The sequence below is a fragment of the Cyanistes caeruleus genome, chromosome 1, assembly GCF_971803275.1.
Source record: "Cyanistes caeruleus chromosome 1, bCyaCae1.hap1.1, whole genome shotgun sequence".
NCBI lineage: Eukaryota > Metazoa > Chordata > Aves > Passeriformes > Paridae > Cyanistes > Cyanistes caeruleus.
Genome location: NC_141701.1, coordinates 53,565,641 through 53,590,313, shown reverse-complemented (window position 1 = coordinate 53,590,313; position 24,673 = coordinate 53,565,641). Strand labels below are relative to the sequence as shown.

The 24,673-nt window shown below is 40.0% G+C and overlaps 1 protein-coding gene across 28 annotated transcripts in view; it reads left to right on the top strand.

Moving 5' to 3' along the window:
• The window catches only part of MIMS1 (mitochondrial inner membrane scaffold 1), a 26,124-nt gene extending 1,451 nt beyond the window's left edge, over window positions 1–24,673 (top strand). For 7 of the 28 annotated variants that reach the window (XM_086893343.1, XM_086893389.1, XM_086893419.1 and 4 more), the window contains exons 2-5: window positions 11,649–11,756; window positions 12,997–13,469; window positions 15,551–15,662; window positions 16,710–18,574. In XM_086893343.1, coding sequence (XP_086749469.1) covers window positions 13,021–13,469; window positions 15,551–15,662; window positions 16,710–17,009 — 861 coding nt within the window. In that variant the 5' untranslated portion in view covers window positions 11,649–11,756; window positions 12,997–13,020 and the 3' untranslated portion in view covers window positions 17,010–18,574. Of the gene's footprint in view, window positions 1–1,163; window positions 1,283–3,980; window positions 4,026–4,300; window positions 4,665–5,419; window positions 5,476–6,456; window positions 6,631–11,648; window positions 11,757–12,996; window positions 13,470–15,550; window positions 15,663–16,709; window positions 18,575–21,126 lie in introns of those variants that run through there. The other 21 variants (XR_015288154.1, XR_015288156.1, XR_015288166.1 and 18 more) reach the window with 13 other exon arrangements.

Below are 24,673 nucleotides of genomic sequence, written 5' to 3'. Positions count from 1 at the left end.
AGAGAAGTCATCACTATTTTGTTAAGGCTTTTAAGTGAAACGTGGACCTATGTCAGCTATTACAAACTATACTTCAGCCTCGCTGATGTCTACCCCCACTAGAAACTGTCCTGAAAGAGAAAAACATTACTTTGGACAGTAGTACATGAAGTGTCCTAGAATTCCTTACCAAAGCCAGTTCTTAAACTGAAAGTGTTCCTCAGTTTACCCCAAGATGTCATAGCTGTTACAAGTATAAACATAAAATGGTTTGCCAAAGTTTTGCTGCTTTGGAAAGAGATAGGGCACAGGTTTCACGTTTGGAATGTGTTTTGTTGCCTGTGCCTATATGACTTGCAGCTGCTTCAGTGAGGGAATTGCATGCACAGAGGATAGTATGTCCCTACCATCCATCTCCTATGGAGGTGACAACAGGTGTTTATCTCGTTCTCTGTTCAAGGGCTGTTTGAGGTAAAAAGGATATGACTGACCTTTGTGGAAGCATTACTGAATTGCACTCACTGCCTAAGCACTTCCATCAGGGAATGAAAAAAAAAAAAATCATTTGATGATTTGGGTAGGTGGATATCAGGTGGCTTGCACATGGCAAAAACTGAGTAGGTAAATTCAGACTGTTAAGAAGTATGTAAGGAATGTAAGAAGTTAAAGATTTGTCTGGTGTGACTGTCTGCAGGTCTGCTTCATAGGCTCTAGCAGCTGTAAGAAAAGTTTTGATCTGGTTCGGTTTCTAAAAGATTCCATGTAGTTCTCCTGCTGGTCTTTTCTGCAGGTAAACCAGCCCAGCTCTGTCTGTATGCTCATAGGTATCGCTTAGAAACTGAAGTTTGTTTTTGCAAGACAGGGAGTTCTTGATGTCCCGTAATGTCAGATAAGAGCCTTCAGTGTGCATCTTAGCACATTTCTGGATCTGTAGGGAGTTTTTTCTAATCTTAAAGACAAGGGCATGAGAAATTCAACAACAAGAGCAGGAAGTGGACTGATTTTTAAAAATGTAAAGCTGCTAATGGAATCTCAGCAAATTGCTTGTAATGAGTTTAGTCCTGCAGACTGGAGAGACAATCCAACACAGTTATTTTTGATGTTAAATCAGATAGTTGAACATGAACTTATTTTCAAAATTAGACGCTGAAGCAAATTCATCATCATCAATATTTCAATATTAGGAATGGAATAAAATCACTGAAAGGACTGAGACCTGGGCCCAAAACGTGATGGAAATCTTCCTGGACAGCCAGGAGTCATCAGAACAGATCATAAGGATTTTACCTTGATATTCTGAGAGGTAACTACCTAGTTCCATCACTTTAGATCAAGGATCAAACTCAGGGTCAGAGATTTTTAATGACTATTATGTGCCTGTAGTAGATTTTTTGATTTGAGAGGAATGAATTGTGCAGTGTGAAAATAACAACAACAAAGAGCACTGTTCAAGTTACAGAACTTTTTAATTTTTGAATCTTGAATCATGACACTTCAAAAAAACACACATCATTCTTTGTGTCTCTGTTGCTATAATAAAATTCCAGTGAGAGTAAATTATTATTATTCAGGTTAAAAATCCTTATGATCTATTGTGATTCTACTTTCCTAAATTTGGTTCAGTCTTGAAGATACCAGTATTAAGTAATATTAACCACTTAATTAACCATTAAGTATTAACTTAGCACTGGACCAGTGTTAAGTCCAACACACTTTGTTGATATTAAATTTTGTCCAGAAAATGACAATTTCAGCAGGTGCTGACAGGCCAGAGTGGTGTGCCTACTAAGGACCTTTTATCTGGTAAGGACCGAAGCCACATCTTCTTATAGGCATTGGCGTTACACAGTAGGATTTAGTCTGTCTGGAACTTGGTGCTTCCTCTAAAAATCTCCAGCCCTTTGTAGCCCAGTGCCTTCCATCACTCCATTTTCCTCTCATCCTCTTCAAACAAGCCACATATTTTGTTATGTTTCCAGACATGGCCCTGCCCCCGCTAAACAAATTCATCTGAATGGTAAAGATGTTTGTGCACATCAGAAAATGAAATTGACACATAGCTGGGCTATAAATTTTAATTCCCTGCATCTACTGTTTTATCTTGTCCCAAGAATTGACCTTGACCCCGTGTAACAGTTCTTACGTAAACAAAACAAGAAGTTGTGTGGCTGTGATTGTGGCTTTGTAGAATGTTGCAGCAGATGATCACCTGCAGCTCTCTAGGTCTGCGGAGGTTTTCCTTGAGGAGGGGAATGGGGGAAGGGAATGGTGGTTAATACAGTCAGGTGCTCGTAAACAAATTATAAAACAAATCAGTTGCTTTTTTTTCCAGTGGATGAATTTTTTTGGTTGGAAATAAATGCATGAGTGGCTTCACAGGAATTCAGTGAGTCTCTTCCAAAAGTGGCTGGTAAAAGATTTTAGTAAAATGCGACAGCACTTGCCTTTAACTGCAGTGGTAGTGCTTAGCCCCAGCGTGTACCAGGCAACTAACTATTCACTCTTAATACATTGTGGATTTAAAATCTTGTTTTGCTGATGTTAAAATTAGATGGCATCCTTTTCTTCCTGCTGTCTCAGGCCATAGGATAGTACTTTCTGATGAGGGATGTTTCCATGCTGAACCACAAGTCTTGGGCCTTGTTGATGACATCTGGCAGAAGGCAGTGTGCTTGCAAAGGTTGCAGTGTTGCAGTCACAGGATTCCTCTCTCAATCTGAATACAGCAGTGTTGTAATGTTGCTGCTTCAGACTGTGAATAGGAATGTTATTAGGGTTCTAATACTGAAGTGTCATCTGAGCTCCTTCTGGTGTAAAGACACAGATCTCTGAATCTGATGCACTTTCAGACATGAAATGTCACTAGATGACTGGTGTCATCTTGTTGTTTTCATGTCCTCTGTGCAAGAAGTGCTGTGTAAGGTAGTAAATTGAATAGTGGGCAAGAAGGTTTAGCCACTCAGGTATAGAGACCTTAATAAAAATAATACTTCTTTCATAAGAACTGTTCATATTCATTTGTAGAGATGTTGGGAATAGCATTTACTGAAAATTAGTTGAAGACTGTGGTTTTGAGTGTGTGTGTGTGTGTGTATTCTGTAAATGTTATGATCAGCCTCTTCACACATAATTTTTCAAGATATTCTGATTGATACTGCACATATTTCCCCATATGGAGAAATTTGAATTCACAACAGAGAATTCAACACTTACTTTGAATATTTAGAAAAGATTTATACTGGAAGTGAATGTCTGCCAACAGTAATTCTGCTGAAAGATGAACGTTCTGTATTTTTTGCTGGGAAAAATGACAGCTTTTCAATGTTTGAAAGTGTGAAATAAATGTGGTGAGAGAATAAAAGAAAAAATCTTGAACCCAGTGCTTCCACTGTGAATTCTGTTTTTACGGAAGCTGGGATGTTTTTTTCTAGTTTGATGCTAGTTTACTTTTATTCCGACTTTGTTTCTAATTGTAAGGCTTCAGAGTTCTTCCTTGAAAATGTTTTTTGGACATCTTTAGAATGGATGAATTTGGATGAATTAATTCATTTTGGATGAATTTGATGAGTAAAAAACTTGGTACTTCAAGGTTGTTGTTTTGAGTGCCATACAAAATTATTACATAACATAATTTGCACATAATGTATTATTACAGATGGTAGTATTGATTGCTTTTGGGTTATGGAAAGAAGAAACACAACAGTGAGGCAAGACCTGTAGAGATCCAAGGTGGCAAAAATGGCATTTATCAAGGCTAGAAAGGAAACAGGTGTGGTAGTTACTGTGGAAGGTGAGGCAGAAGGCTGTACAAAGCCAATTCTAAGACTTAAGTTTTAATAGATTCCTAATAAATGTCTTTTATAATTAAAGTATTTGAAATTTGAGGTAAAGTATTTGAATACCTTATATTTGAATATATGGTCATATTCTGTGGTTTGGTGTGGTGGTTTGATTCTGGCTGAATGTGCCCACTAAAGCTTCTCTACCCCTCCCCTCCTCAGCTGGACAGGGAAAAGAAAACCACAGTGAAAGGCTCTTGAGTTGAGGTAAGGTCAGGGATTGATCAGTCATTGCTTGCTGTCATGAGCAAAAGAGACTTGGTGTGGGGAAATTAACTGAATTTATTACAAATCAAATCAGAGTACAGAAATAAGAGGTAAAACCAATCCTGAAAATTTCTTCCTGATTCTCCTCATCCTTACCATGCTTAACTGTACTCCCCGTTACCTCCCTAGTCTTCCTCTCAGTGGCACAGAAGGACAGGGAATGAGGCTTACAATCAGTTCATCACACACTGTCTCTGCCCCTGCTTCCTCCACAGGGAGAGGACTCCTACCTCTGCTGCAGCATGGGGTCCTTCCCATGGCAGGCAGTCTTCCACAAACTTCTCCAACATGAATCCTTCCCATGAGCTGCACTTCATGAACTGCTCCAGTGTGGGCCATTTTCCACTGGGTGCAGTCCTCCAGGAGCAGCCTTTTCCAGCATGGATCCCCCATGGAATCACAAGTCCTCCCAGCAAACCTGCTCTATCATGGACTCCCCTTGCCTCAGGTCCTTACAGGACCTTCTCCAGTGTGGGTTTCCTACAGGGTCACAGCCTACTCCTGGCATCCACCTGCTCTGGTGTGGGGTCCTTCACAGGCTGCAGCTGAATCTGTGTTCCTCTTGGGACCTTCAAGCAGGTACACAGCTCCCTCAGCATGGTCTGCATCACAGGCTGCTGGCTAGTCTCAGCTCCTGTGCCTGGAGCACCTCTCCCTCCTTCTTCACTGACCTTGGTGTCTGCAGGGCTGTTCCTCTCAAGTTCTCACTGCTCTTCCCTGGCTTAAATTACATCTGTACAACATTTTTTTTTTCCTTATTAGCCATGTTATCCCAGAGGCTCTATCACCATCACTGATGGTCTTGGCCTTGGCCAGCAGTGAGTCTCTCTTAGAGCTGGCTCTCTTAAACATGGGGGAAGCTTTTGGCAGCTTCTCTAAGAAACCACCCCTATAGCCCACCCTCCACCTTGCTGCACAAACTAAACAGATCTGGGCAAAAAGGCTGAACTTTATTTGTGCTAGCACCATCTGTTTCAGTAAAAGTCACTGTATCTGCAGTGTGTCTCTAATTGTTTCATTACATTTTTCATGAATAATTCTTTTACTACAATTCCAGAGACTTAAAAAATGCATTATTATAATCCACATTGTCTGTATCAGTGAAGTGCTGAGTGACCAGAAAACTATGAATTAAAAAATGAGCTTGGCTACTAGAGTCCAATTTGCAAGTAGCAGGAAGTCTTGAGCAAGAGTTCAGTTTTTGGCAGAAATCTTTTGACTTCTATTGATGACTGTTAGTGAAGAGATGTGCATTGCAGCTCTGAAATTCATCATGAAAGAAGTATCTGAGCTGTGAACATAGAACTAATAACTGTATTTCCAATGTGTTTCAGCATGTGTTAAAGTGTAGAGTAAGAACACTTGAAATGCTCAGTGGCAGTTGAAAGAGGTAAGGAATTTATCAGATAAAATACAATGTACTATTGAGAGGGAAGATCCTAAGCAATTCTCAAACAGTGTTTTGATAAAGTGTAGAAAACTGATCTGTGTGTTTGTTCATGCTTTAGCATCTAACCCCTCATCAGTTCAGTTGTGGGTTGTTTTTTTTTCTGAGGGAGTTCACAGTCATATGCATGAAACTGTGCACCTGAAGCTTGCTTATGTGAAGTCCCTTTCCAGGCCCTGTTAGTTATCCAGTAGAAACTTCCACTGCTTTGTAAACCGCACCACTACACCCATGCCTCTACAGCCCCTACACCTGCATGTCAAGGGCCCTGGGGCTGAAAACCCTCTGAAAGAAAAAACACAAGTGTTTTAAGAGGAATGAACTAATGATACCTTGGGAGATACAAGGGCAGAATAAGCTGTTAGTATTCAGAAAGTTGAACTCTGAATTACCTAAGTGTTATGAAAAGAGAATTGGATCTTATTTTTATCATTAGCCTAAAGTAGAAGGTAGTGTGAAGAAGCAGATGAATACAGGCCCTGCTTTGAAGTAACATAAGGCTTTTTTGACCTTTTTTAACATAGATATATAATATGCCTATTTTTAAGCTTAATTAAGATCTATAAGCATAACTTCTCTACCTTGCTTATTGCAGACATGTCTGTGGAGTGACAAATAGACAAAAAAACAAATCGAACCAGATAGCACTTTAAAAGCCAAATTTTTCCTTGACATGTGCTTATAATCTGAAAGGCTCTGGAAATAATATAGAGAATGATCCAGCAACACTTCTTGGATGGAATCATAGAGAGCAGAAACCTTTTGTAGTACTAGCATGAGTTGTACTTACATAAAAATTCAGTAGAGGGCAGAACGAAACTTGGGAAAGAGGGAACCAGCACTAACAGATGGAATAGCACCAGTTATTAAAAACAGTTCTGAAGAGCAGAAAGCACTATGTCTGATTGTGATTGTTTCTTTTAGAAGCATTTGAGAGAGAATAGTCACATATTCATATCATGGTCAGCTACATGCAATCTTAAGATCCAGTACTTTACATCACAGAGGAAAATGGAGTTACCATGGACATACTGACTCTGTGCAGATCAGCTGTTAAGGCTCCTGTTTAGCATTCCAGATGTATAATTCAACACACAGGTATTGTGTTACATTCTCCTGCTTTATTTGTCTTTTGAATCCAGTGTGCAGACTTTATACGTCTGCAATATCTTCTACTCTTCCTAAAGCTGCTTCTTCTTGTCCTTTTTAATAATTGAATATCAGAAGATTGTAGCAGTGAAGATTACTCAGTGTGTAAGGACCATGGAAAAGTTTATTTTACTTTTTTGATTTTGCTCAGGGTATTTTAGCAAGAAGAGTAGATTAGGTAAAATAAGGGTATCAAAGTTGTTAGCTAATCTCCACTTAACAGTATTGAATTATAATAATATGATCAATTAAAAAAATTATAGCATAGAATTTACTAAGTGAAAATAGTATAATGGTAGGGTGGGGCTAATGCTTTAGGGTCATTTTCTGCAACAGTTTAGTCTTTTATTTGTTTCAACATGATTTTACCAAGTTTTAAATAAATTCCACTGATTTATTTAGCATTATTCCCTTTAACCTAAAATGTGGTCCCATATTTTTAGACAGTTCTGAATGGTAGACAAAACAGCTAATGATGCCCAAACTTCAAATTATAAGTAAGTTTCTTAGTTTAGAATGAGTAACAGATCATTTGAGTGGTACTGCAAAAGCAGTAAAGATCAAAATAGAAATTCTAAATGTTCATTTGTATATTCAGGGTATTAATACAAAGCATAAAAAGTCCCTATGCACTGCTACTTTCCTATCTGTGGTTAGTGACTTCATGCTGTGCCAACCCTTTGCAGCTTCCAAGAGCTTTATAGTTTTATGTTGAATTTAAGGAAAACAATGTTTTGCATGTATTGCATTGTCTTACAATGACTTTAAAATATGTTCCCAGATTTTTAGGACAACCATATATGTTTTCAGTTCAGTTGTAGTTTTCTTACTTTGAGTTATAAGCTTGGCTAAATCCATTGTTTATATATATATACACTGTCAATGAGTTCTTGAAAAGAACAATTTAAATCTGAAACAAGCTTTGGGGTTTTTTTTAATTTTTTATTATGTTTAGTAAAAATGTAAGCAATATGGTGGTCTTGTTTATTAAACTTAGATGCTTGGATGAGATCTCTGTATTTCCTGTTTATGCAGTCTGAAAGATGAGTTGAGAAGGATTTCTGAAAACTTGGTTTGTTTCCTTTCAAAATTCTACTCTGTCTGCCACAGACAGTCCTCAAAGTTTTCTAGATTTTATACTAAATATGACAAGAATGTAAATTAATTCTCTGTTTCCATAGAAAGGTGCCTTGGGAGTGGAAAAAGCTCATGGATTTTCATTGGGAACTCTCCTGTGGTATAATTAATGTTCTTTTTTTAAACAGTAACAGAACAAGTGAAAATGCTTTCAAGTCATCCATATTTACATATTGTGTCCAGAGTGTTTCTGGTATAACTGAGAAAATAATCCAGTGTTCTTTACATATACTGTACCCTCAATTCCCTCAGATGCTTTCTGACCTCTTTTACAAAAGAAGTTGACACAAGTTTTTACCATTATCTTAACACTAAAGTTTTTGCCATCTTTTATGCACCCCCACTTCTCATAATTTAATTTTTCAGGTAACTCAAAAAACATTGATTGTAACAGGGTAACCATTTTTATACAAATTATCCTGATGAAAGTTTCATCTGACTGCATCTCTGGCATGTTTTCTCTTTCCAACAGTAAATTATCCACAGCAGCCTTTGCCATACCTTTGTTGGCCAGGCTTGTTGCTTTTGTGTTTTCCAAAGATGATCTGTAGGTTTTTTTTTGCATAGAATGTTAACACACATCCAAAGCCCATGACTTTGTGATAGTCATAAGCCAGCTCTGTGGCATTTTAAATTCCTGAACTTTTGTTGTCCTTGGGAACAAAAAACAAATCTAATACCTACTTCCTATTATCACTTGAAAGTAGAGTAAATACAAGAGCTAGGATGCTTTTGCAGTATATCAGATTTATGCCAAAGCTGATCTGAATTATAACACAATTTCAGAAGTTTCCTAAACAAAACCTCCAGCACTGCAATGAGAAGCTGATCTATACTTTTCATTAAAAGGCCCCTAGAGCACTCCCTTTACGGTCAGAGGCCTTGTTAACAGCTCACCATGAGACCGGGGTGCCTTCAGGAATTACATGGATGTCCACGAATCCCAACCAGGAGTTTGTCTTGAATAGCCAAGATCTCTACAGCTCACTTTACAGTCTGCTGGGGATCCTACTAAATAGTTAGCTGGGATATGACAGTGCTCAAAAGGAAACCGTATCACAAGTGTTTGTATAGCATTTCATGGTTTCTGTAGCTAATATCTCTTCAGTCACATGAGATTCTTGGAGCAGACATTCTTGGAGTGATATCTGTCCTTAACAGATCTGGGGTTTTTTTATGTGTGGCATTTTTAAGAGAAAATTAATAAAGACATTTAAGATGCTTTAAAACACATTTCCCCCTGCCTTCACCTCACAGACAAGTGCATTCCCACCTTGGTATCTGGGGCTTGTTCCTTCTCCTTTTCTGTACCTTTGCAGCATGATGCAACAGCAGGAAAGATCTGCAACACACTGAAATGAAGAAGCAGCTTTTCAAAAGTCACTAGGTGCAGTTATGGGTAACATTCAGGTTACTGTCCTGATTTCCTTTGAATCTTAGTGGTTTTAAAAACCTAAAGTTACAGGGGCAATTGTATAGCTTGTATAGCTCCAGTAATTTTTTTGAGAAGTATTACACTTAGAGAAGAAAATTGTGTCTCAGATCCATAGGCTGACACATTTCCTGCTGCCTGTTGAGTGCACAGGGTATTAGGAACTTCCTTTCACTAACTGTCGTAAACAACAAGTTTCTCTGTATTCATCTCACGTTTTAGAGGGATGAAACAGCTAGTTTCATAGTTATTTGGACCTCCAACTATAATTATTGTGCACTTTATCTGTCTTGTTAAAGATTTGTTTGCATTGTTCAGCCAGGTAACTAAAGTATAACAATTGAGCAGTTGCATCCATCACCCCTTTAAAAATACTTGTTTCTTTAAAATGGATTTTCTAAGTATATGCTATATTAATCTGTTACTTTATTTATGTGCCTTTCCTACGTCATGCTGTAACCATTATAATACTTCCTTCATCCCAGTGCTTCTGGATAGCAGTGTAATACTAATGCTTCAAAAGGTCTTTTCTTTGTTCATTTAAATAAGTGAAGTGAAAAACTGTGTGAAACATAATAAGGTCATTAGGGAAATTTTAACCTTGTTTCAAAAATTATGTTTTGTTTTATTCTCTCAAACATAAGCACTATCATATCTTAGTCTTTCCTTACCAATCAAGCTATTGTGTTTCTCCACATTTAAAGTGGAGAAACAAACAGTAAGCAGTTGTGCAGAATATCAGCTAGAACCATACTTACTGCTTACAAGGTGCAAAACCTTTTCAGGGTCTACTGTATATGTTTAGATAACGTTCCTTTTGACCTCCCAGGTCATGCATCATGGAGAAAAAAGCCTTTAATGACTTTCAAGTCCATCTGAGAATATAGGGGGGAAAAGTGTCATGGAAAGTCTTGTAATAGCTCCAAACTTTGTCTGCTCTAAAGCCATTGGTGACGTTCTGTTTTATGTCTTACATGGTGCATATAACTTGATGAGCAAAGGCCTTGAAACTCATTTACTGATCACATCAGTGCTATGTGCTGCCCGATGAGCACTGGACACAGTGGTGACCCACACTTAGGAGAATGGAGCCACTTCCTCCCTCAGTGTTCTGCAGACACAGCAGTGGGTCAGAGGTGTTTGGACAGTGCTGGAATGCAAAACCTAAAAACAGTGCTCTGAGAAGTGCTACTGTAAATACACTCCAAGGAATGGAAAAATTCAGAAACGCTTGTTCAGCTTCTTAGTCCTGTGCTGATGAATGTTCTCTTTCCATGGCTACTGGAACACAATGTCCTATTAATTACATAAATGACTCAGAATTATGGTTTCCCCCATGCTGTATGGTGACAATTTACAAAGCTTGTTTGGAACAGGTATTTTTTAATAGGGTACTGGTGAACAGTAGAAGTCTGACTCAAGAGCCCCCAGATTCCCATAGATGGATGCCTTTTGCTGAGTCTGCTGGCTGGATATTGAGGAAAATCTACTTAGGGCAGATGCTCAGTGCTGTGTACTATTAGTGAGAGAGAAAACAGTTCTCTGTGGAGAATGTTATCCTCAGGAAAGAACTGTAAGTGGCAATAGGCAAGGAATGTAGTTGTCATGTTCCAAGTTTGTTGTTACAATTTCTATAAATCAGTTAAGTAGTTGGCATATGACAGACTGCCATCTGAACACTTGAGTTTTGCTGAGTGTTTTCAGTACTTCTTGTTTTGAGAAGCAATTCCGTTTGGATTTCAGAAGTAAGCAAGAATCTCTGTTTCTTGTAAAACAAGAGATAACACAAGCAGTTGCTGCTTCCAGTGAAGTCTGACAGAAAACTGAGTCGTGGAGGGCCAGTACCTGTAGCTGATTTACCCCTCCATGAGCAGCAGAAGCACTTCTTAACTCCCACTGAGTTCGTGACTCAACAGGACAGAGTAACTGCTTCCTTATACAGACACAAGTTCCTTTTTCCCCATTGATGCAGTACGTCCTATTAGTAGGAGTTCAACAAAAGAGTGTGTGTGTCACAAACAAAGCAGAGGTTCCTAGGGAGTTTGAAACCTGGGAATACCTCTTTTCCCCACCTCAAACATTGTAATTCTAGTAATTGCCATTAATTCAAGTACAACAGTAGCATAAAACTATGTAGAAAACATACGGGCAGGAATGTTCCAACAGATGCGTTTAGATTATGAAACTTTATTGTCTTGGAAGAGAACAGTAATTCACAGTTGAGGAACTTCTGAAATTACACAGAAAAAAAATCTCCCATTAGCATGTCAGTATTCAAAAAGGAATTTACACCAATAACTTCTTCAGTTGCAAGGTTTCAGGCTGACCAGAAAGAAATCTTCATAGGATTAATTTGCTGTTGTTGCTATTTCTCTAAATGTGCCTTTTTTCACTTCAGCAGGGGCATCAATGTGTTCAAGATACATATTTGAAAGGTGGGGAACTAGTGGAAGAGTTGCAACTTTTTGAAGATACAAACCTTACCACATCTAGAAAGTAATAAAGGGTATGTATGGTTTCGGTATGTTTTGTTTTGTTTTGTTTTTTTAACTTCTTCATGTGTTAGGAAATATTGGTCATTTTCTGCAGCTTAGAAGAATTCACTACTAAAGCACCTGGTGTATATCTAAGGCTACAGGTAAAGTGAAAGTAGATAGGATGTTGTAATTAAATTTGAATGATTCCTAGTTTGGATAAAGAATTGTTGTGATAATTAAAAATGAAAAAGCATTAGTAATATACAAAACTTGTAATATATCCAAATTGAGTGGCATTTGTAACATCAATCAGCATCACCTTTATTTTTTTGGGGGGGGGAGGGAAGGAATGTTAGTTTTGTAACTTGAAACCACTGAATAAAGGAAAGGGGAGAGTATTTCACAATTTCAAAACATACATTTTGGGGGGGTAAAAATTACTTCTTGATGTCTATGCATGCAAAACTAAATTCCATTCTTCTTTGTGGGGAAGCTCTCAATAGTTATTTCAAACTTTCAGGAGTAACTGGTAAATATTCAAAATCATAAAGTTACTTGTTTTGTTCCACAGTTTTAAAATACTCTTTGCATTGCAATATTTGGAAAATTGCAGTTCAGTTTTGCTCATGTTAATATATGACACTCAACGGCACCTTTCCCCTTCCTTACAGGTGTTACTGGCAGGCTGTTACAGTTACATTTGTTACTATTTAGGCTATTGCTTGATTGTTAATAATTATTTCTGTTGGAGTTTTTTTTAATTGTATGAGCTTCTACTGAAAATAATATAGAACATGAAAAAATTGGCCAAAACTAAGAATGCACTGACATCAAAAATAAATTTTAATTGCACTTACTTCAGTGAATGTATAATGCATTTATGTAGGCTCAAAGTATCACTCAAGTTATCAGATGCTACTATTAAGTGAAGTTTAAGGTAACTTTTCAGTGGCTGTGCCAGGTTATGTAGATAAAAGCAGTAGATAATACTAAATTCCTAAGAGTGTTCTTTTGGAGTAGAGTGATCATTTTAGCAGTGAGGAGCAGAGTATGTTAAGTGAAAGGGCTATTTTAGTTCAGAATGCTGAAGAGATTAGAAAATTATTTCCTTAATTCTGGAAGATAACCATTTCTGCAAAGAAAGATAAGGAAAACCTTTTTGAAATAGAATAGAAAGCCATTTAAAATTTGAGAATTTCAAGTGGCATTGGAGCAAGTAGAAATCACACCATTGAAATGCAGTTTGTTTACTCTTGTTTCTTCTTCTAGAAACTTCATCTGCTCTTTATCAAAATGCAGCGGAGTCTATTACATTCTGTATCTCAGCTAGCACACGGGACATGTTGGTTCTTCTCTCGTACCGGTGTCTTTCAGTGCTTGAAAGGACAGTCTGTGTTGTCTAATGTGGGATGCAAAGTGATTCTGGCACTGGACCCTCCTAAACGATGTCTTCATGCAAGTGCAGCTCACTTTGCCTCAAAGAAAACTGCTTTTTCATCACAGCCAGCAGATGCTTCTCACAAAGTACCAGAAGAGAGAAATCCTTTGCCTTCAGCCACTGATGCACCCAAGCAGAGCCCTGCAGAGTCAGATTCTTCAGAACCTGATCCATTACAAGATAAATCAATTAGTCTTGTTCAGAGATTCAAGAAAACTTTTAAGCAGTATGGCAAAGTTATGATTCCAGTGCACCTTCTGACTTCCACTGTATGGTTTGGATCCTTTTACTATGCAGCCATGAAGTAAGTAGATATTTTGTTGCGTTGCCCAATACCTTGGTTGAATTGAGATCTACTAGTGAAAGGACATAAAAATTATTATTGCATGTTTAAAAGTGCCTTTATATTTAAAAGAGAAATGTGGCTACATTTTTGACTAAAGCATAAGATTAATATTGAAAGTATATAGGAGTCATGAGAGTGTCATGTACATACTATTACCATGCAGTTGCTGTGTATCAGGTATGTTGCTAACATTTAAAGGAATGCTCATCTTTTCAAAATGATTCATGGATATAAACAGCATTGAAATTCTCATTAACCTCTCAAAAGGTAAAGATAGGGATTTGGAATCTGGATTATGAATGGGTAGTTGAGATCTTTATAGACATTTTCTTTTTTTTGCCCTTGGACTTCAGGGTATTTTACCATTTCCTCCCCACTTCATTCCTAGTCCTTCTTCATCACTGGGTTTTCACTTCATGGATTTACCTCACCTAGCTGTTCACAACCTATGTCTACACAACCTATGTCTATCCCTTCCTTTTTTGTTTCTTTTTCCTGTCTTTCCTGCTGTCCACTGAAAAAATTGCTACTGCATACCATACTTTTAATTGGAAATTGAATATTTGTGTGTTTAAGAAAAAAAAGAGATAAACTAAGTATTCTAATTTTAGCTTCCTTTAGTTACTAGATACCATTCTGGAAAATTTATCAGAAAAAAACTTACATCATGAGCTGCTAGTTTGCTAGTTCAGATAAAAGAGGTTTTATTTATCTGGAAATAGTTTGCTAAATATGAGCAAATGTTTATCTCTGGACTGCTGGTGTTGTATATTTAATAATAGAAAGCATGAAACAAAAAGGGTTTGTGGTGGCAAGGATGGAACTCTGACATCAGAATGCCTTACTGGACAAGTGTTTGTTTTAGTTACTCTAACCAGCTGGCATAATTGCCCTTTCTGGGAGCTATAGATCCAAATGTCATTCTAAATTTAGCTCATGTCAGAGGAATAAAGGTCTTGAGCTTTAAAAATATTTTGCTTTGGATTAATTCAGGTTGATGCTTACATCCAGACATTTCAGATTGAGTGAAGATTACTTTTCTTGAAACTCTAAAGCCTACTGCTAAAGTAGGTATTTGGCAGATGAAAACAACTGAAATATTCAACTAGAAACTAATTAAACTAATTACAACAAAGCTTCCACAAGAGCAGCAACCTCTTGAAGTGGAAAAATAACTTTCAGAATGACTGGTCATACGAGACTAAACAGCAGTTTATGAAATGGCACAGTCTTTTAGCTCCTACTAGGTCTCCATTTCCTACTCTGGGGATAGGCCTTTAGACTGTAGGTTCTAGTAACTGTTGGTAAATTATTGCCTCTTACTGTTCCTAATGCTAAAGTGATTGCATGCCCAGAAGAATGCTTAAAATATTAGATAGTACTAATAATACAAAATCTCTAAATATTGGAAACTCAGATCTTCTATAACTGTGTGTAGCTTTCTTCTGTAATACAAAGATGAACTTTCTTTTCTCCTTTGGTGTTTCCCTGGATTTCAAATAGAAAGAAATTGTGATAGGAGTTCCCTCCACCCATCTTGACATCTTATATTGATACAGTAGAACAACTGAGCATAAAGCCCCTGAAGTCTTGTCCATGTAACATGTTGCTTCCTTCTCTTTTGCCACATTCCATATTTGATATATTTAGAAGTGAATGGAGAACATTGTCTGAAATTTTAAAAGAAACAAAAAAGGTAATTTTAGGCAAAACAGAGCATGAAATTGAACATGCACAGCTGGAGCCTGAGTAGCTGTCTTACCACTATTACATCTACTTACCGCCAAACATAAACTGGGACACAGGTAAGTTAGAAACTATTCCACCTAACAGGGATAATATAAATGGGTCACCTTTTGAGATGTTGAAAAGAATATTAATTTTCCTGTCAGAAACATAAATCCTGTAAGTATATTGCCTAGATAAAAAAGCATGTTGTTTTCAAATTACAAAGTTTTTGTAATAAAGCAATAATACTCTAAATAACTGTTCAGGTTTCAAATTCCCATTCAAGTTACCAATGTTTTTCTCTTTTTTAGTGGGGTGAATGTTGTTCCATTCCTAGAGTTGATTGGCTTACCACACAGTGTAGTAGACATACTGAAAAATTCCCAGAGTGGAAATGCCCTAACTGCATATGCATTGTATAAAGTAAGTATAATTATAGTTTGTAAATAAGCTCTAAGTCTTGCCTGGTGAACTAAACAGGGTTTACTTATTTACAGCAGAAAGAATTAATTAGCTTTCTTCGATAGTTACATGTACTTAAGCATTCATTTTGTGGTAAAAATAGTCCCATGCAAGTTGATATGTGTTCTATGTTCCTTCAAGGAGTCTATCTGTATTTCTAAATTAACTTCTTTGCTGCAGAACTGCTGCAGCCCTCTGAGATGACAATTAAGTTATTAAGTTATTCTTCTGACATAATTAGCAGGGATAAAGAGATAAAGTCTAAACACCTCATTGAATTCCAGATAAAAGTACAGTTATTTTTATCCTAGATGATTTTTTGTCTTCCCCTTAGTTGTCCATCACTCTTAAGTATTCTTATTGTCCAATTGAATTGTAAGTCAATTACTTACATTCAGGTTTAGGTTTCCTTTTATTGCTTTATATGTGCAAAGTCTGTGTTTGGGAAACTTGAATCATGTCAGGCCATTCAAAAATAAGGTACAGTATTTTGCTGTACATGCCACTCATTTGTTTTGTTTCCAAAAGTGATATGCTTCTTGCCTGTTTTCAAAGGGGTTACTTTCCCAAGCAAAATGTGAAAGTACAACTCTTTCCAATTTTTTTCTGTGCCTAAAAGAGACCAATAAATAAATATGGTTAAATACAAAGATGTTGTTATAGCTGGGAGATCTGGCAGTGTTGGAAGAAGCTCAGTGTTCACATGCAGTCTGTTCTGAATTGCATCAAGATGCCGAATGCTTGTCCTACAAGCTGCACAGGAGGATTTGTGTTGATCAGTTTTTTAAGGGAAGTCTAATGCCCTTGCTGGCTCTGAAAATAATATCCTTTAAGTAAAAGGTATGCATTTCTAGGGGATGTTTTGTAAACCGGCTTATTCCCTTATAAATTGAATATATCTTTAGAATCTGACACTGGCCAGAATAAATTTTCAACATAAAAAAATAGCTTTTGCTGGATGTTATTTTCCTGTTTTATCTATGTGGTGTGTTCTCTGGTTTCTTTAAGATTGCAACTCCTGCCAGATACACTGTGACTTTGGGAGGAACATCCTTCACCGTTAAATATCTACGAAAGCAGGGCTACATGTCCACACCACCACCAGTAAAGGAATACCTACAAGACAGGATGGAGGAAACAAAGGATAAAATTACGGAGAAGATGGAGGAAACAAAGGATAAAATTACAGAGAAGATGGAAGAAACAAAGGATAAAATTACAGAGAAGATGGAGGAAACAAAGGATAAAATTACAGGGAAGTTACAAGAAACCAAAGATAAAGTTTCATTTAAAAAAATAAAGGAGTAGGAGAGATGCTTAATTTTTTGATATATCAAATTTAGCACTTTAACCCTTTGTGAGGCAGGATAGGCAAAGTGCACTTCTGAGCTATTTTTCTTTTTTCCTTTTTTTTTTTCCCCTTTGTCTGGAGACTACACTTGCTACATGGATTTAAAATTTAAAGTTCTTTTGGGAAGACGTTATGACAAAATTTCAATTTACAGAAGGAAAAGTGAATCTCAGATTAAAAGTTAACATGTCCCTTGGTAATAATGTTAACAATAACTCTTCCCTCTTACTTTTTCCACACCCTCCTCCTCAAAATGAAGGCGATTTCTGCCAAAAGCCACTACTCTGTTCTTCTCCCATCATAGTGCACAGCCATGGTTCCACTAGACTGAGCCTTCTATTAAATGGTAACGAAGATTTCTCTGCTGGGAAGAGCAGTATGTTTAGGTTTTTAGAGTATGTGGACCCAAGCCTCTTCAATCGTGATCATCTCTCAGTTTGGAGCAGACTGATACTGCACATGAAGCAACTGATGGATCAGCTACTCAGCAAGAATTAATTACAATGGCTTTCCTTGGCTTCAGCCAGGCCGCGGTGGTTTACAGGTTGAGACTATGAATCTTTCTTGAACAGTGCATCTCTTCAGAAATCTCAACTGAAAGCTACAGGAAGATGAGTTAATCACAGTAGCCATACTGTCAAGTATACTTCGTTTCAAAGTTGATTTACAGTACAAAGTCATTAAATTAATCAATAATTGTATATTAAACAGTAGGATTTGTTCATTGTGTTAAAAGTTTACAAACCTACTCTATTTCGTTTCTAAAACAAAAAAAAAAAATTGAAAGAGAAGCTTTATTTGAGAAATTGCTGTACTAAGGCGCTTTTTAAACACATGGAAAGTTAGAGTTAAACCCCAAAGTTCTTCCTCCTCTCTCATACCTCAGTAAAACAATTTGACTAAAATAAGTATGATTTCTGAGACAGTGATCACAGTCTACCAAACTTTTTTCCCCCTAGATTAAGTCAAGCAAACACTTATTCATACCTGAAGGCTGAAATGCTGTCTCAGATGTCATAAAGGACTAAAGTTGAAGCTGTTCTATTTGGCTGGGCAGGCAAACGTCTCTCAGTTTTATTCAAATGTAGGGTAAACTGAAGTGTGTTTTTCCTATTTCTACTACAGATCTTACTTTGTAGCAACTCAGCATGTGTAAAGTTGTTTAAAAAAGGTGCTTTTTTGCAGGGGTATATGGGGAAGCAACAGAGTTGGACCCTGAGCATTGCAGTTGACTGGAGTAAAAAAGTACAGCTGGTGAAGTTATCAGCTCTGCCTCACTGTCCTGTTTTCATTCAAGTCACTGAGCGCTTCTCTGTGTTTAAGTGAGTTGAACTTCATTAACTTAATTGTGCAGGATTGATTGCATACTTCTCTGCCTCTGCCCACATGTAAAATAGTAACTGCAGTCTAATGCCTACCTCACAGGGATGTTGTGAGGAATAATCATTGTATATTCAGCAACCTGAAGATGTAAAGTGCCATGTTTCTGATAAATATTATTAAAAAAAAATATTTCTGTGAACTCTTATACTGCTAAGTACTACTGTAGGACTAGAGTTAATAGATCCTATTTTGTTTTTCTGTTTTAGGGGGCTTTTCCATACTGTCCCCATTCACACATTCTTCTGATTGGTATTTGTTCTGATTTCCTGCTTTTGGGGGCAGTTGTTACTCGTGTCCTGCAAAACCCTGCAAAGCCCAAAATGTGCCCGAGTCATATTGGCATGGTCACTCTCAGTCTGGGGCTACATATGGGACCCTTTAGTGCAACCCACAGGATCCATCTCTTTACATGTGTCTGGGATTGCACAGGGGCACCTTGGTGTCCTAGAATGAGTTTTTAGCCCTTAGACATGTTACAACTTGTTCATTACACCACATCTTGCCCTTCTCCTTGTCCAGCCGGCCTGTGACCACTCCAGTGTTTACATGATCCATCTCTGCTAATGCTAAGTACAAAAGCTGATTGACTTGGAGTTGATTGTCCTGAGTGATCATTTCTGCAGCTGTAGGAACAGCTCACAGTGACTTTCAAAGTGCCTTCTCTGTGTATTTTGCAGTACAGAGAAGCTTGAGGGGTTTCTGGGACAGCCATATCCTCCACCCAGCATGTCAATTAACAAAGCATGGAGTTATGTGAATCCATTTATACAAAGCAAGAGGGGAAATCTTCAGGACTTTGGAAGTCTGACCTGGAGAGCTTTTGTGACAATTAGTCACATACTTGGTTGTACTGGCGACCTTTTCTCAAATTGGAATTATATGGAACCTCTGCCTCATTAGTGCAGAGAGCACCTGGGGAGTTTCCTGGGCTGCCCAGGGAATGAAAGTAAGGCCATTTGGTGCCCAGCAGGTACCCAGCTATGCTGCAATTTTAACTAGGCTAAAGTTGAATTTCATCCTGTATCTCACATTATCTTACCATGATACTAAGGTGCAGTTCGTGTTAGTGACAGTCAGCCTTAGCATGAGTCTGCATGGCTGGAAGCCAGGGGCCACCACCCTTTGGAGAGGCAGTGTGCCTGCACTGTGCTGGGGTAAGCAAGGGTCTCCTGGTACCCAAGCCAGCACTCTCACGTGGCAGCAGCGTCCCTTATGGTGGAGCAGCATCAGTGAGTGCCTTCAGCAGCAGACAAGGAACAGGGGAACAAGTGCCATGGCCTGGGAAAGCAGTTTGGCCACAGCACCAAGGCCCTGAGGCAGCCCACAAGTGACCCAAGCAAGGGACTGCCCAGCAAGTGCCAGGGATCCTTGGTGAGGTGAATAGCCCAGACAGAAGCCCAGCAGCACCTTCCATTGCCTGCAGTGCCACTAACAGTGCTAACAGGGCTTTTTACCTCTCACAGCTCAGCATCCTCATGGGAAAGGGCTGTCCCTTCAGGCTCTAGAGGGCAGGTGGGGGTCCCTCCATTCTGCAAAGTTTCAGAAATCTGGTGAGACCAGGACTAAGACAACCATCACTACATGTACAGCAGGGAATTGGCAGCTTTGGCAACCTCCCCCACTGCTGTCTGCTCCCTGCCTCACGTGTAACACTTGTTGCACAGCATCACAATGTCACAGCCTGTAATGGGGCTGGACCTGAAACTGGGACAGTGCTCAACTCTGAGCCTGAGCAGGCTGGGCCGACAGCTGGGCATCCCAAGATGAGTCCAGAGTACATGCTGTGATCAAAGCAAGGAGTCTGTTGAAACTGGGGCCCCAGGATGGAACTGGAGTAGATGCTAAGGTCTAAGCAGGGGGCAGATCTGAAATCACATCCCAAGATGAGACTGGAGCTGAAGTTGGAAACCAGTGCAGAGCCAGAGCCAACATCACAACTCACTACTGGGCTGGGGCCTAAGTTGTGGCTCAAGATGGGGAGAAGACAAAGCCCAAGCACCGTCCAGAGCCAAAATTGCAGCTAAAGGTTTGCCCAGAGTTAAGATAACATCCCTACTGGGACTGGAACAAAAATCATGGCCCGATGTCAGGACAAAACAACAGTCACCGCCTGAGGCAGTGCCAGAGCCAAAAATTCGTAACCCAAGATGGGCTGGAACCAAAGCCATGGCCAGAGATGGGGGCCAGAACCTACATTGCTGCCCAGACTGCTGTGGCACTCACTGAGCATGGACCAGAGCCAAATTTGAGTTGGAGGCAAATAGTGGTCCAAGATAGGGCAGAAACTGAAGTTGATGCCTAAAGTTTTAGCTCTCATATTTTGCAGATTCTGTACTGCATTACTATAAAATGCCGAACTTCATATAGAGTGCTATCAAGTTCTCTTCACAGTTTAGTTAGACAAAGCAATCCTTTTCCAGCATGTGAACCAAGGTCACCATTGCAGCTTCGGGCCCCAATTTGGGAGGGGGGGGGGGGAACTTTGAGGATGGGATTTCATTACATGAAGCTGTAATTGGACAATTAACCCAATATGCAAATTACAAACCAAACCAAACTTACAAAAGTGTGAAAACTTGTGATCTGATGTCCATCTTGGATGTAGCCTCAGCCTTGGGCTCTACTGCTCAAGGTGTATCCTTTGAAGGCCTTTTTAATAAATACCTGCTCTATTCCTCTTACTTTGTCTAGTTTCTGTTCTAGGTAACCTCTCCAGGCATCAAAGTCACAGCCAAGTATTGAGCCAGAGCTGAAATCGTGCCCAGAAATGACACTGAGATGAAGCCACAGACCAATATGGGGCTACAGCCACAACCACAACCTGCTATCCAGCCCTAGACACAGCCACAGACCAGATACTGAAGCTGAAGTATCAACCTGGTATTAGGCCAGACCTGTCTCAGAGCCCTAGGATGCATCTGGAACTGAAATCATGGCCTGAAATTGCAGTGGAACCCAAGTCACATCCAGAGCTGTAGACGTGGCCCAAGATTTCCCCCAGAGGCAAAGTAACAGCCCAAGGTACGACAAGGAACACATTAGCAACCCAAATAGGGGCTAGAGCCACTAGACATGGCCTGAGATTGAGCAAGAGCTAAAGATGCAGCAAAAATGGCACCACCACTGATGTTACAGTTCAGGATAGGGTTGGAGCTAAAATCAGTCTGGCAGAGGGCTGGAGCCAAACTTGTGCCTTGAAATGCAGCCAGAGCCAAAGTCACAGCTCAATACAGGACTGGAGCAGAAGCCATGATCCTCACAGGGACTAGAACAGGGACCAGAATTGAAGCCCTGATCCAAAAACTGAGCCAAACTCAGCCTCACAGTGGACAGGAGCCGAAGACACTCAAAAATAGCCTCCAGTCATTGAACAGGCAACAGGGCTGAAATCATTGCCCAAAATGCGAAAGTTGCAGCCTGGAATGGGCTAAAGCAGAAGTCATGAAGCAAGCAGGGACCAAAGGCAAAGTTGCAACTGAGTATCAAAGCAGAGACAACATGGATGGCGAGGTGGCCAGAGTCAAAGGCACAGCCTGACACAGGTCTGAAGCTGAAGTAGCAGCCCAAGTAAGAGCTGTAATAGCCTCCCAATCAGGGCCAGTGCCAAAGCTGTGACCTACCATCACGCTGTTGGCAAAGCATCTGGCCAACATCAGCCCAGAGATTAAGTCACAGGTCAATACCAAACCAGAAACAAAATTGTAATCAGAGATCAGTCTGGAGCCAAAGCATGAGCCCCAGATGGAAATGAAGCCAAATTTGTGGCCTGAGAAATAGCTTAAGCCAAAGTTTCAGATGAAGATGTGGCTGGAGACAAAGTCACAAGCCAAGACAGGGCCAGAGCCAAAGTCACAGCCCAAACAGTGGCCAAGTCATTTCAGCCTCATGAGGAAGGGTCAGACCCAAAGCTTGGGCAGACCCACCTGAACAATGGCCAGAGCCAAAGTTATGGCCAAAGATGGGCCTGAAGCAAAAATCTCAACCCAGTATTGAGCCACAGCTGCAGCAGCAGCCTGAGGTGAACCAGAACTCAAATTGCTGCCATAGATGGGAGATCAAGTCTCACTCTAGTATCTCCACAAAACTGAGATTACCAGCTCAATCTGGCACCAGTCACAGCCTTGTGGGACCAGAGCCAAGGTTGCTGCCCTGTATCAGGCAGGACCCAAAGTCACAAACTAAGAAGGGCAGAGGAGAGTCAAAGACTCCTTCAAAAAGCAGGGGCAGAGTAGACATGGGAGAAGAGTAGACTCCAGCTCCAGTTGGAGTCAGAGCCCTCTGTCGGGCTGGCGACAAGCTCGTGACCCAAGATGGGACCAGAATCAAAGTTGTGGCTCAGGATCCTGGAGCTGCAGCCATTGCTAAAGATGAGTCTGGAGACATGACAGAGGCCCAAGGTGGCTCCTGACCTCTACTCACAGCCTGAACAGAGGTCAGACCTGCAGTCACAGCCTGATGGGACCAGAACCAAAATCGCAGCCCAGCCAGGGGCCAGAGCTGAAGCCTGATGCCAAGTTGGAGATGAAGAGACAGGACCAAGGAGCAGGGGCTGGAGCCCAGCTTCATGAGTGATACACAGCCAGAGTCAAACCTAAGACCAACACTGGGCTAGCACCCAAGTACTGGCCTGAAGCAGGCAGGAGAAAAAGTTGCAGACAAAGATGGAGCTGAGTGGAAGCGGCAGCTCAATATTGGCCCAAAGTTGAATTGAGCAGGACCTAGAGTCAAAGTCATGGCCCAAGATGTGCCCAGAACCAAAGCCAGAGCCTGACAGAGGAACAGCTTAAGTCTCAGCCCATGAGGAACTGAAATCTTGGCCTAAGCAATGGCTGGAGCTGAAGCAAGAGTGAAAATGGGGCCAGTCAAAATAATGGCCTGAATAAGGACCAGAGCCAGTCACAGTTGAAATTAGTGCCCAAGCTGAAGCTGCAACTGAGCCTTTTGAGCAGGGTTGGAGCCAAAGCTGTGACCCAGTAACAGGCCAGAGAGAAAATAGTGACTCAGGATGGTGCTAGAGCCAAAGTTGAAACAAATTCCTGTGATTGTGTCCTCTTCAGGGTGTTAGCTTAGGGCATTGCATCACATTCATCCTTGTTCATCACTTACCATCAGCAACAATAATAATTAGAGAATTGTAATTATCCCCTGGCAATTAGCTGTCTATTTTTATGATCTTCTTAAGTAGAAAGAATACATTTTGATTTCAGAAGCCCACAGGGTAACATGTAGTGTTAAGTTTGGGCTTGAGTTTGATGAATTGATTGGACAATTGCAGAGGAGGGAACACACAGGCTTGTTTAGGAATAATGCCCAAACATGCTACAGTTCTCGAGTCAACTCCATTGCCAGTCAAGTATGGAATGTCTGTGTCCTCCTCACAAACTCATGCTGAATCAAGTATCTTATGTACTCTTACAATCAGAATAAAGACATAAAACTGATGTAATTTCAACTTTAAATGTTATGCTGAATCCGTCAGAAATGCAATTGGCATCCTACATTTAATATGAATCAAAACTGTACTGCTGGGAGGCCGGCAGTGGGACAGATCCAGCAGTGGTAATTTCAGTAGGCTCCCTCGGTGACCTAAAGCAGGCACTGAGAGACAGCACAGGCTCCTTGTGAACACTGCCTTGAACCTGGTCATTGTGCTTACTGATGACCTCCCATCTGGGGTCACAAAGCAGGTGGAGACAAAATCCAGCTCCACCATTAGGTTCTGAATACACAAGCTGCAAGTTCACTGCACATTTTTTTATGTTGCCATTTCACACGGATTTGTTCATAGGTGCAAAGAGTTGCCAGACCTCGTAAGGACGTGGATCTGAGAGAACATGAGAGAAGGCAGAGATGAGCAGTGATGCTGTACTTGCCCTTCAGCTGAATAGACTCTGCAGTAAGTGGTGCCAAGTACCCTCAGCTGGAACTGTCAAGCACTTCCACCAGCGCATTTGCACTGACTCTTTATCCAGGCACTGCCTGAAAGCCACCTTGGAGCACCTTTCTCCCAAAAACAGGTGCCTGCCTGCAGCTGTGGCCTCCAGCTACCTCCCAGATGTGGAAGCTGTGTTTCAATGCAGAAAGAGACCTTTGTATGAATTGTAGCAGAGAAAGAGAAGTTTCTCAGCCTTGGCCATCTGATGACTAATGATATGGTTAGCCAAATACCTGAATTTAGTTTTTATCCTGGATTAGATTAGAAAAAACATGAAAATAAAGAGAACACAGTGCCATTTTA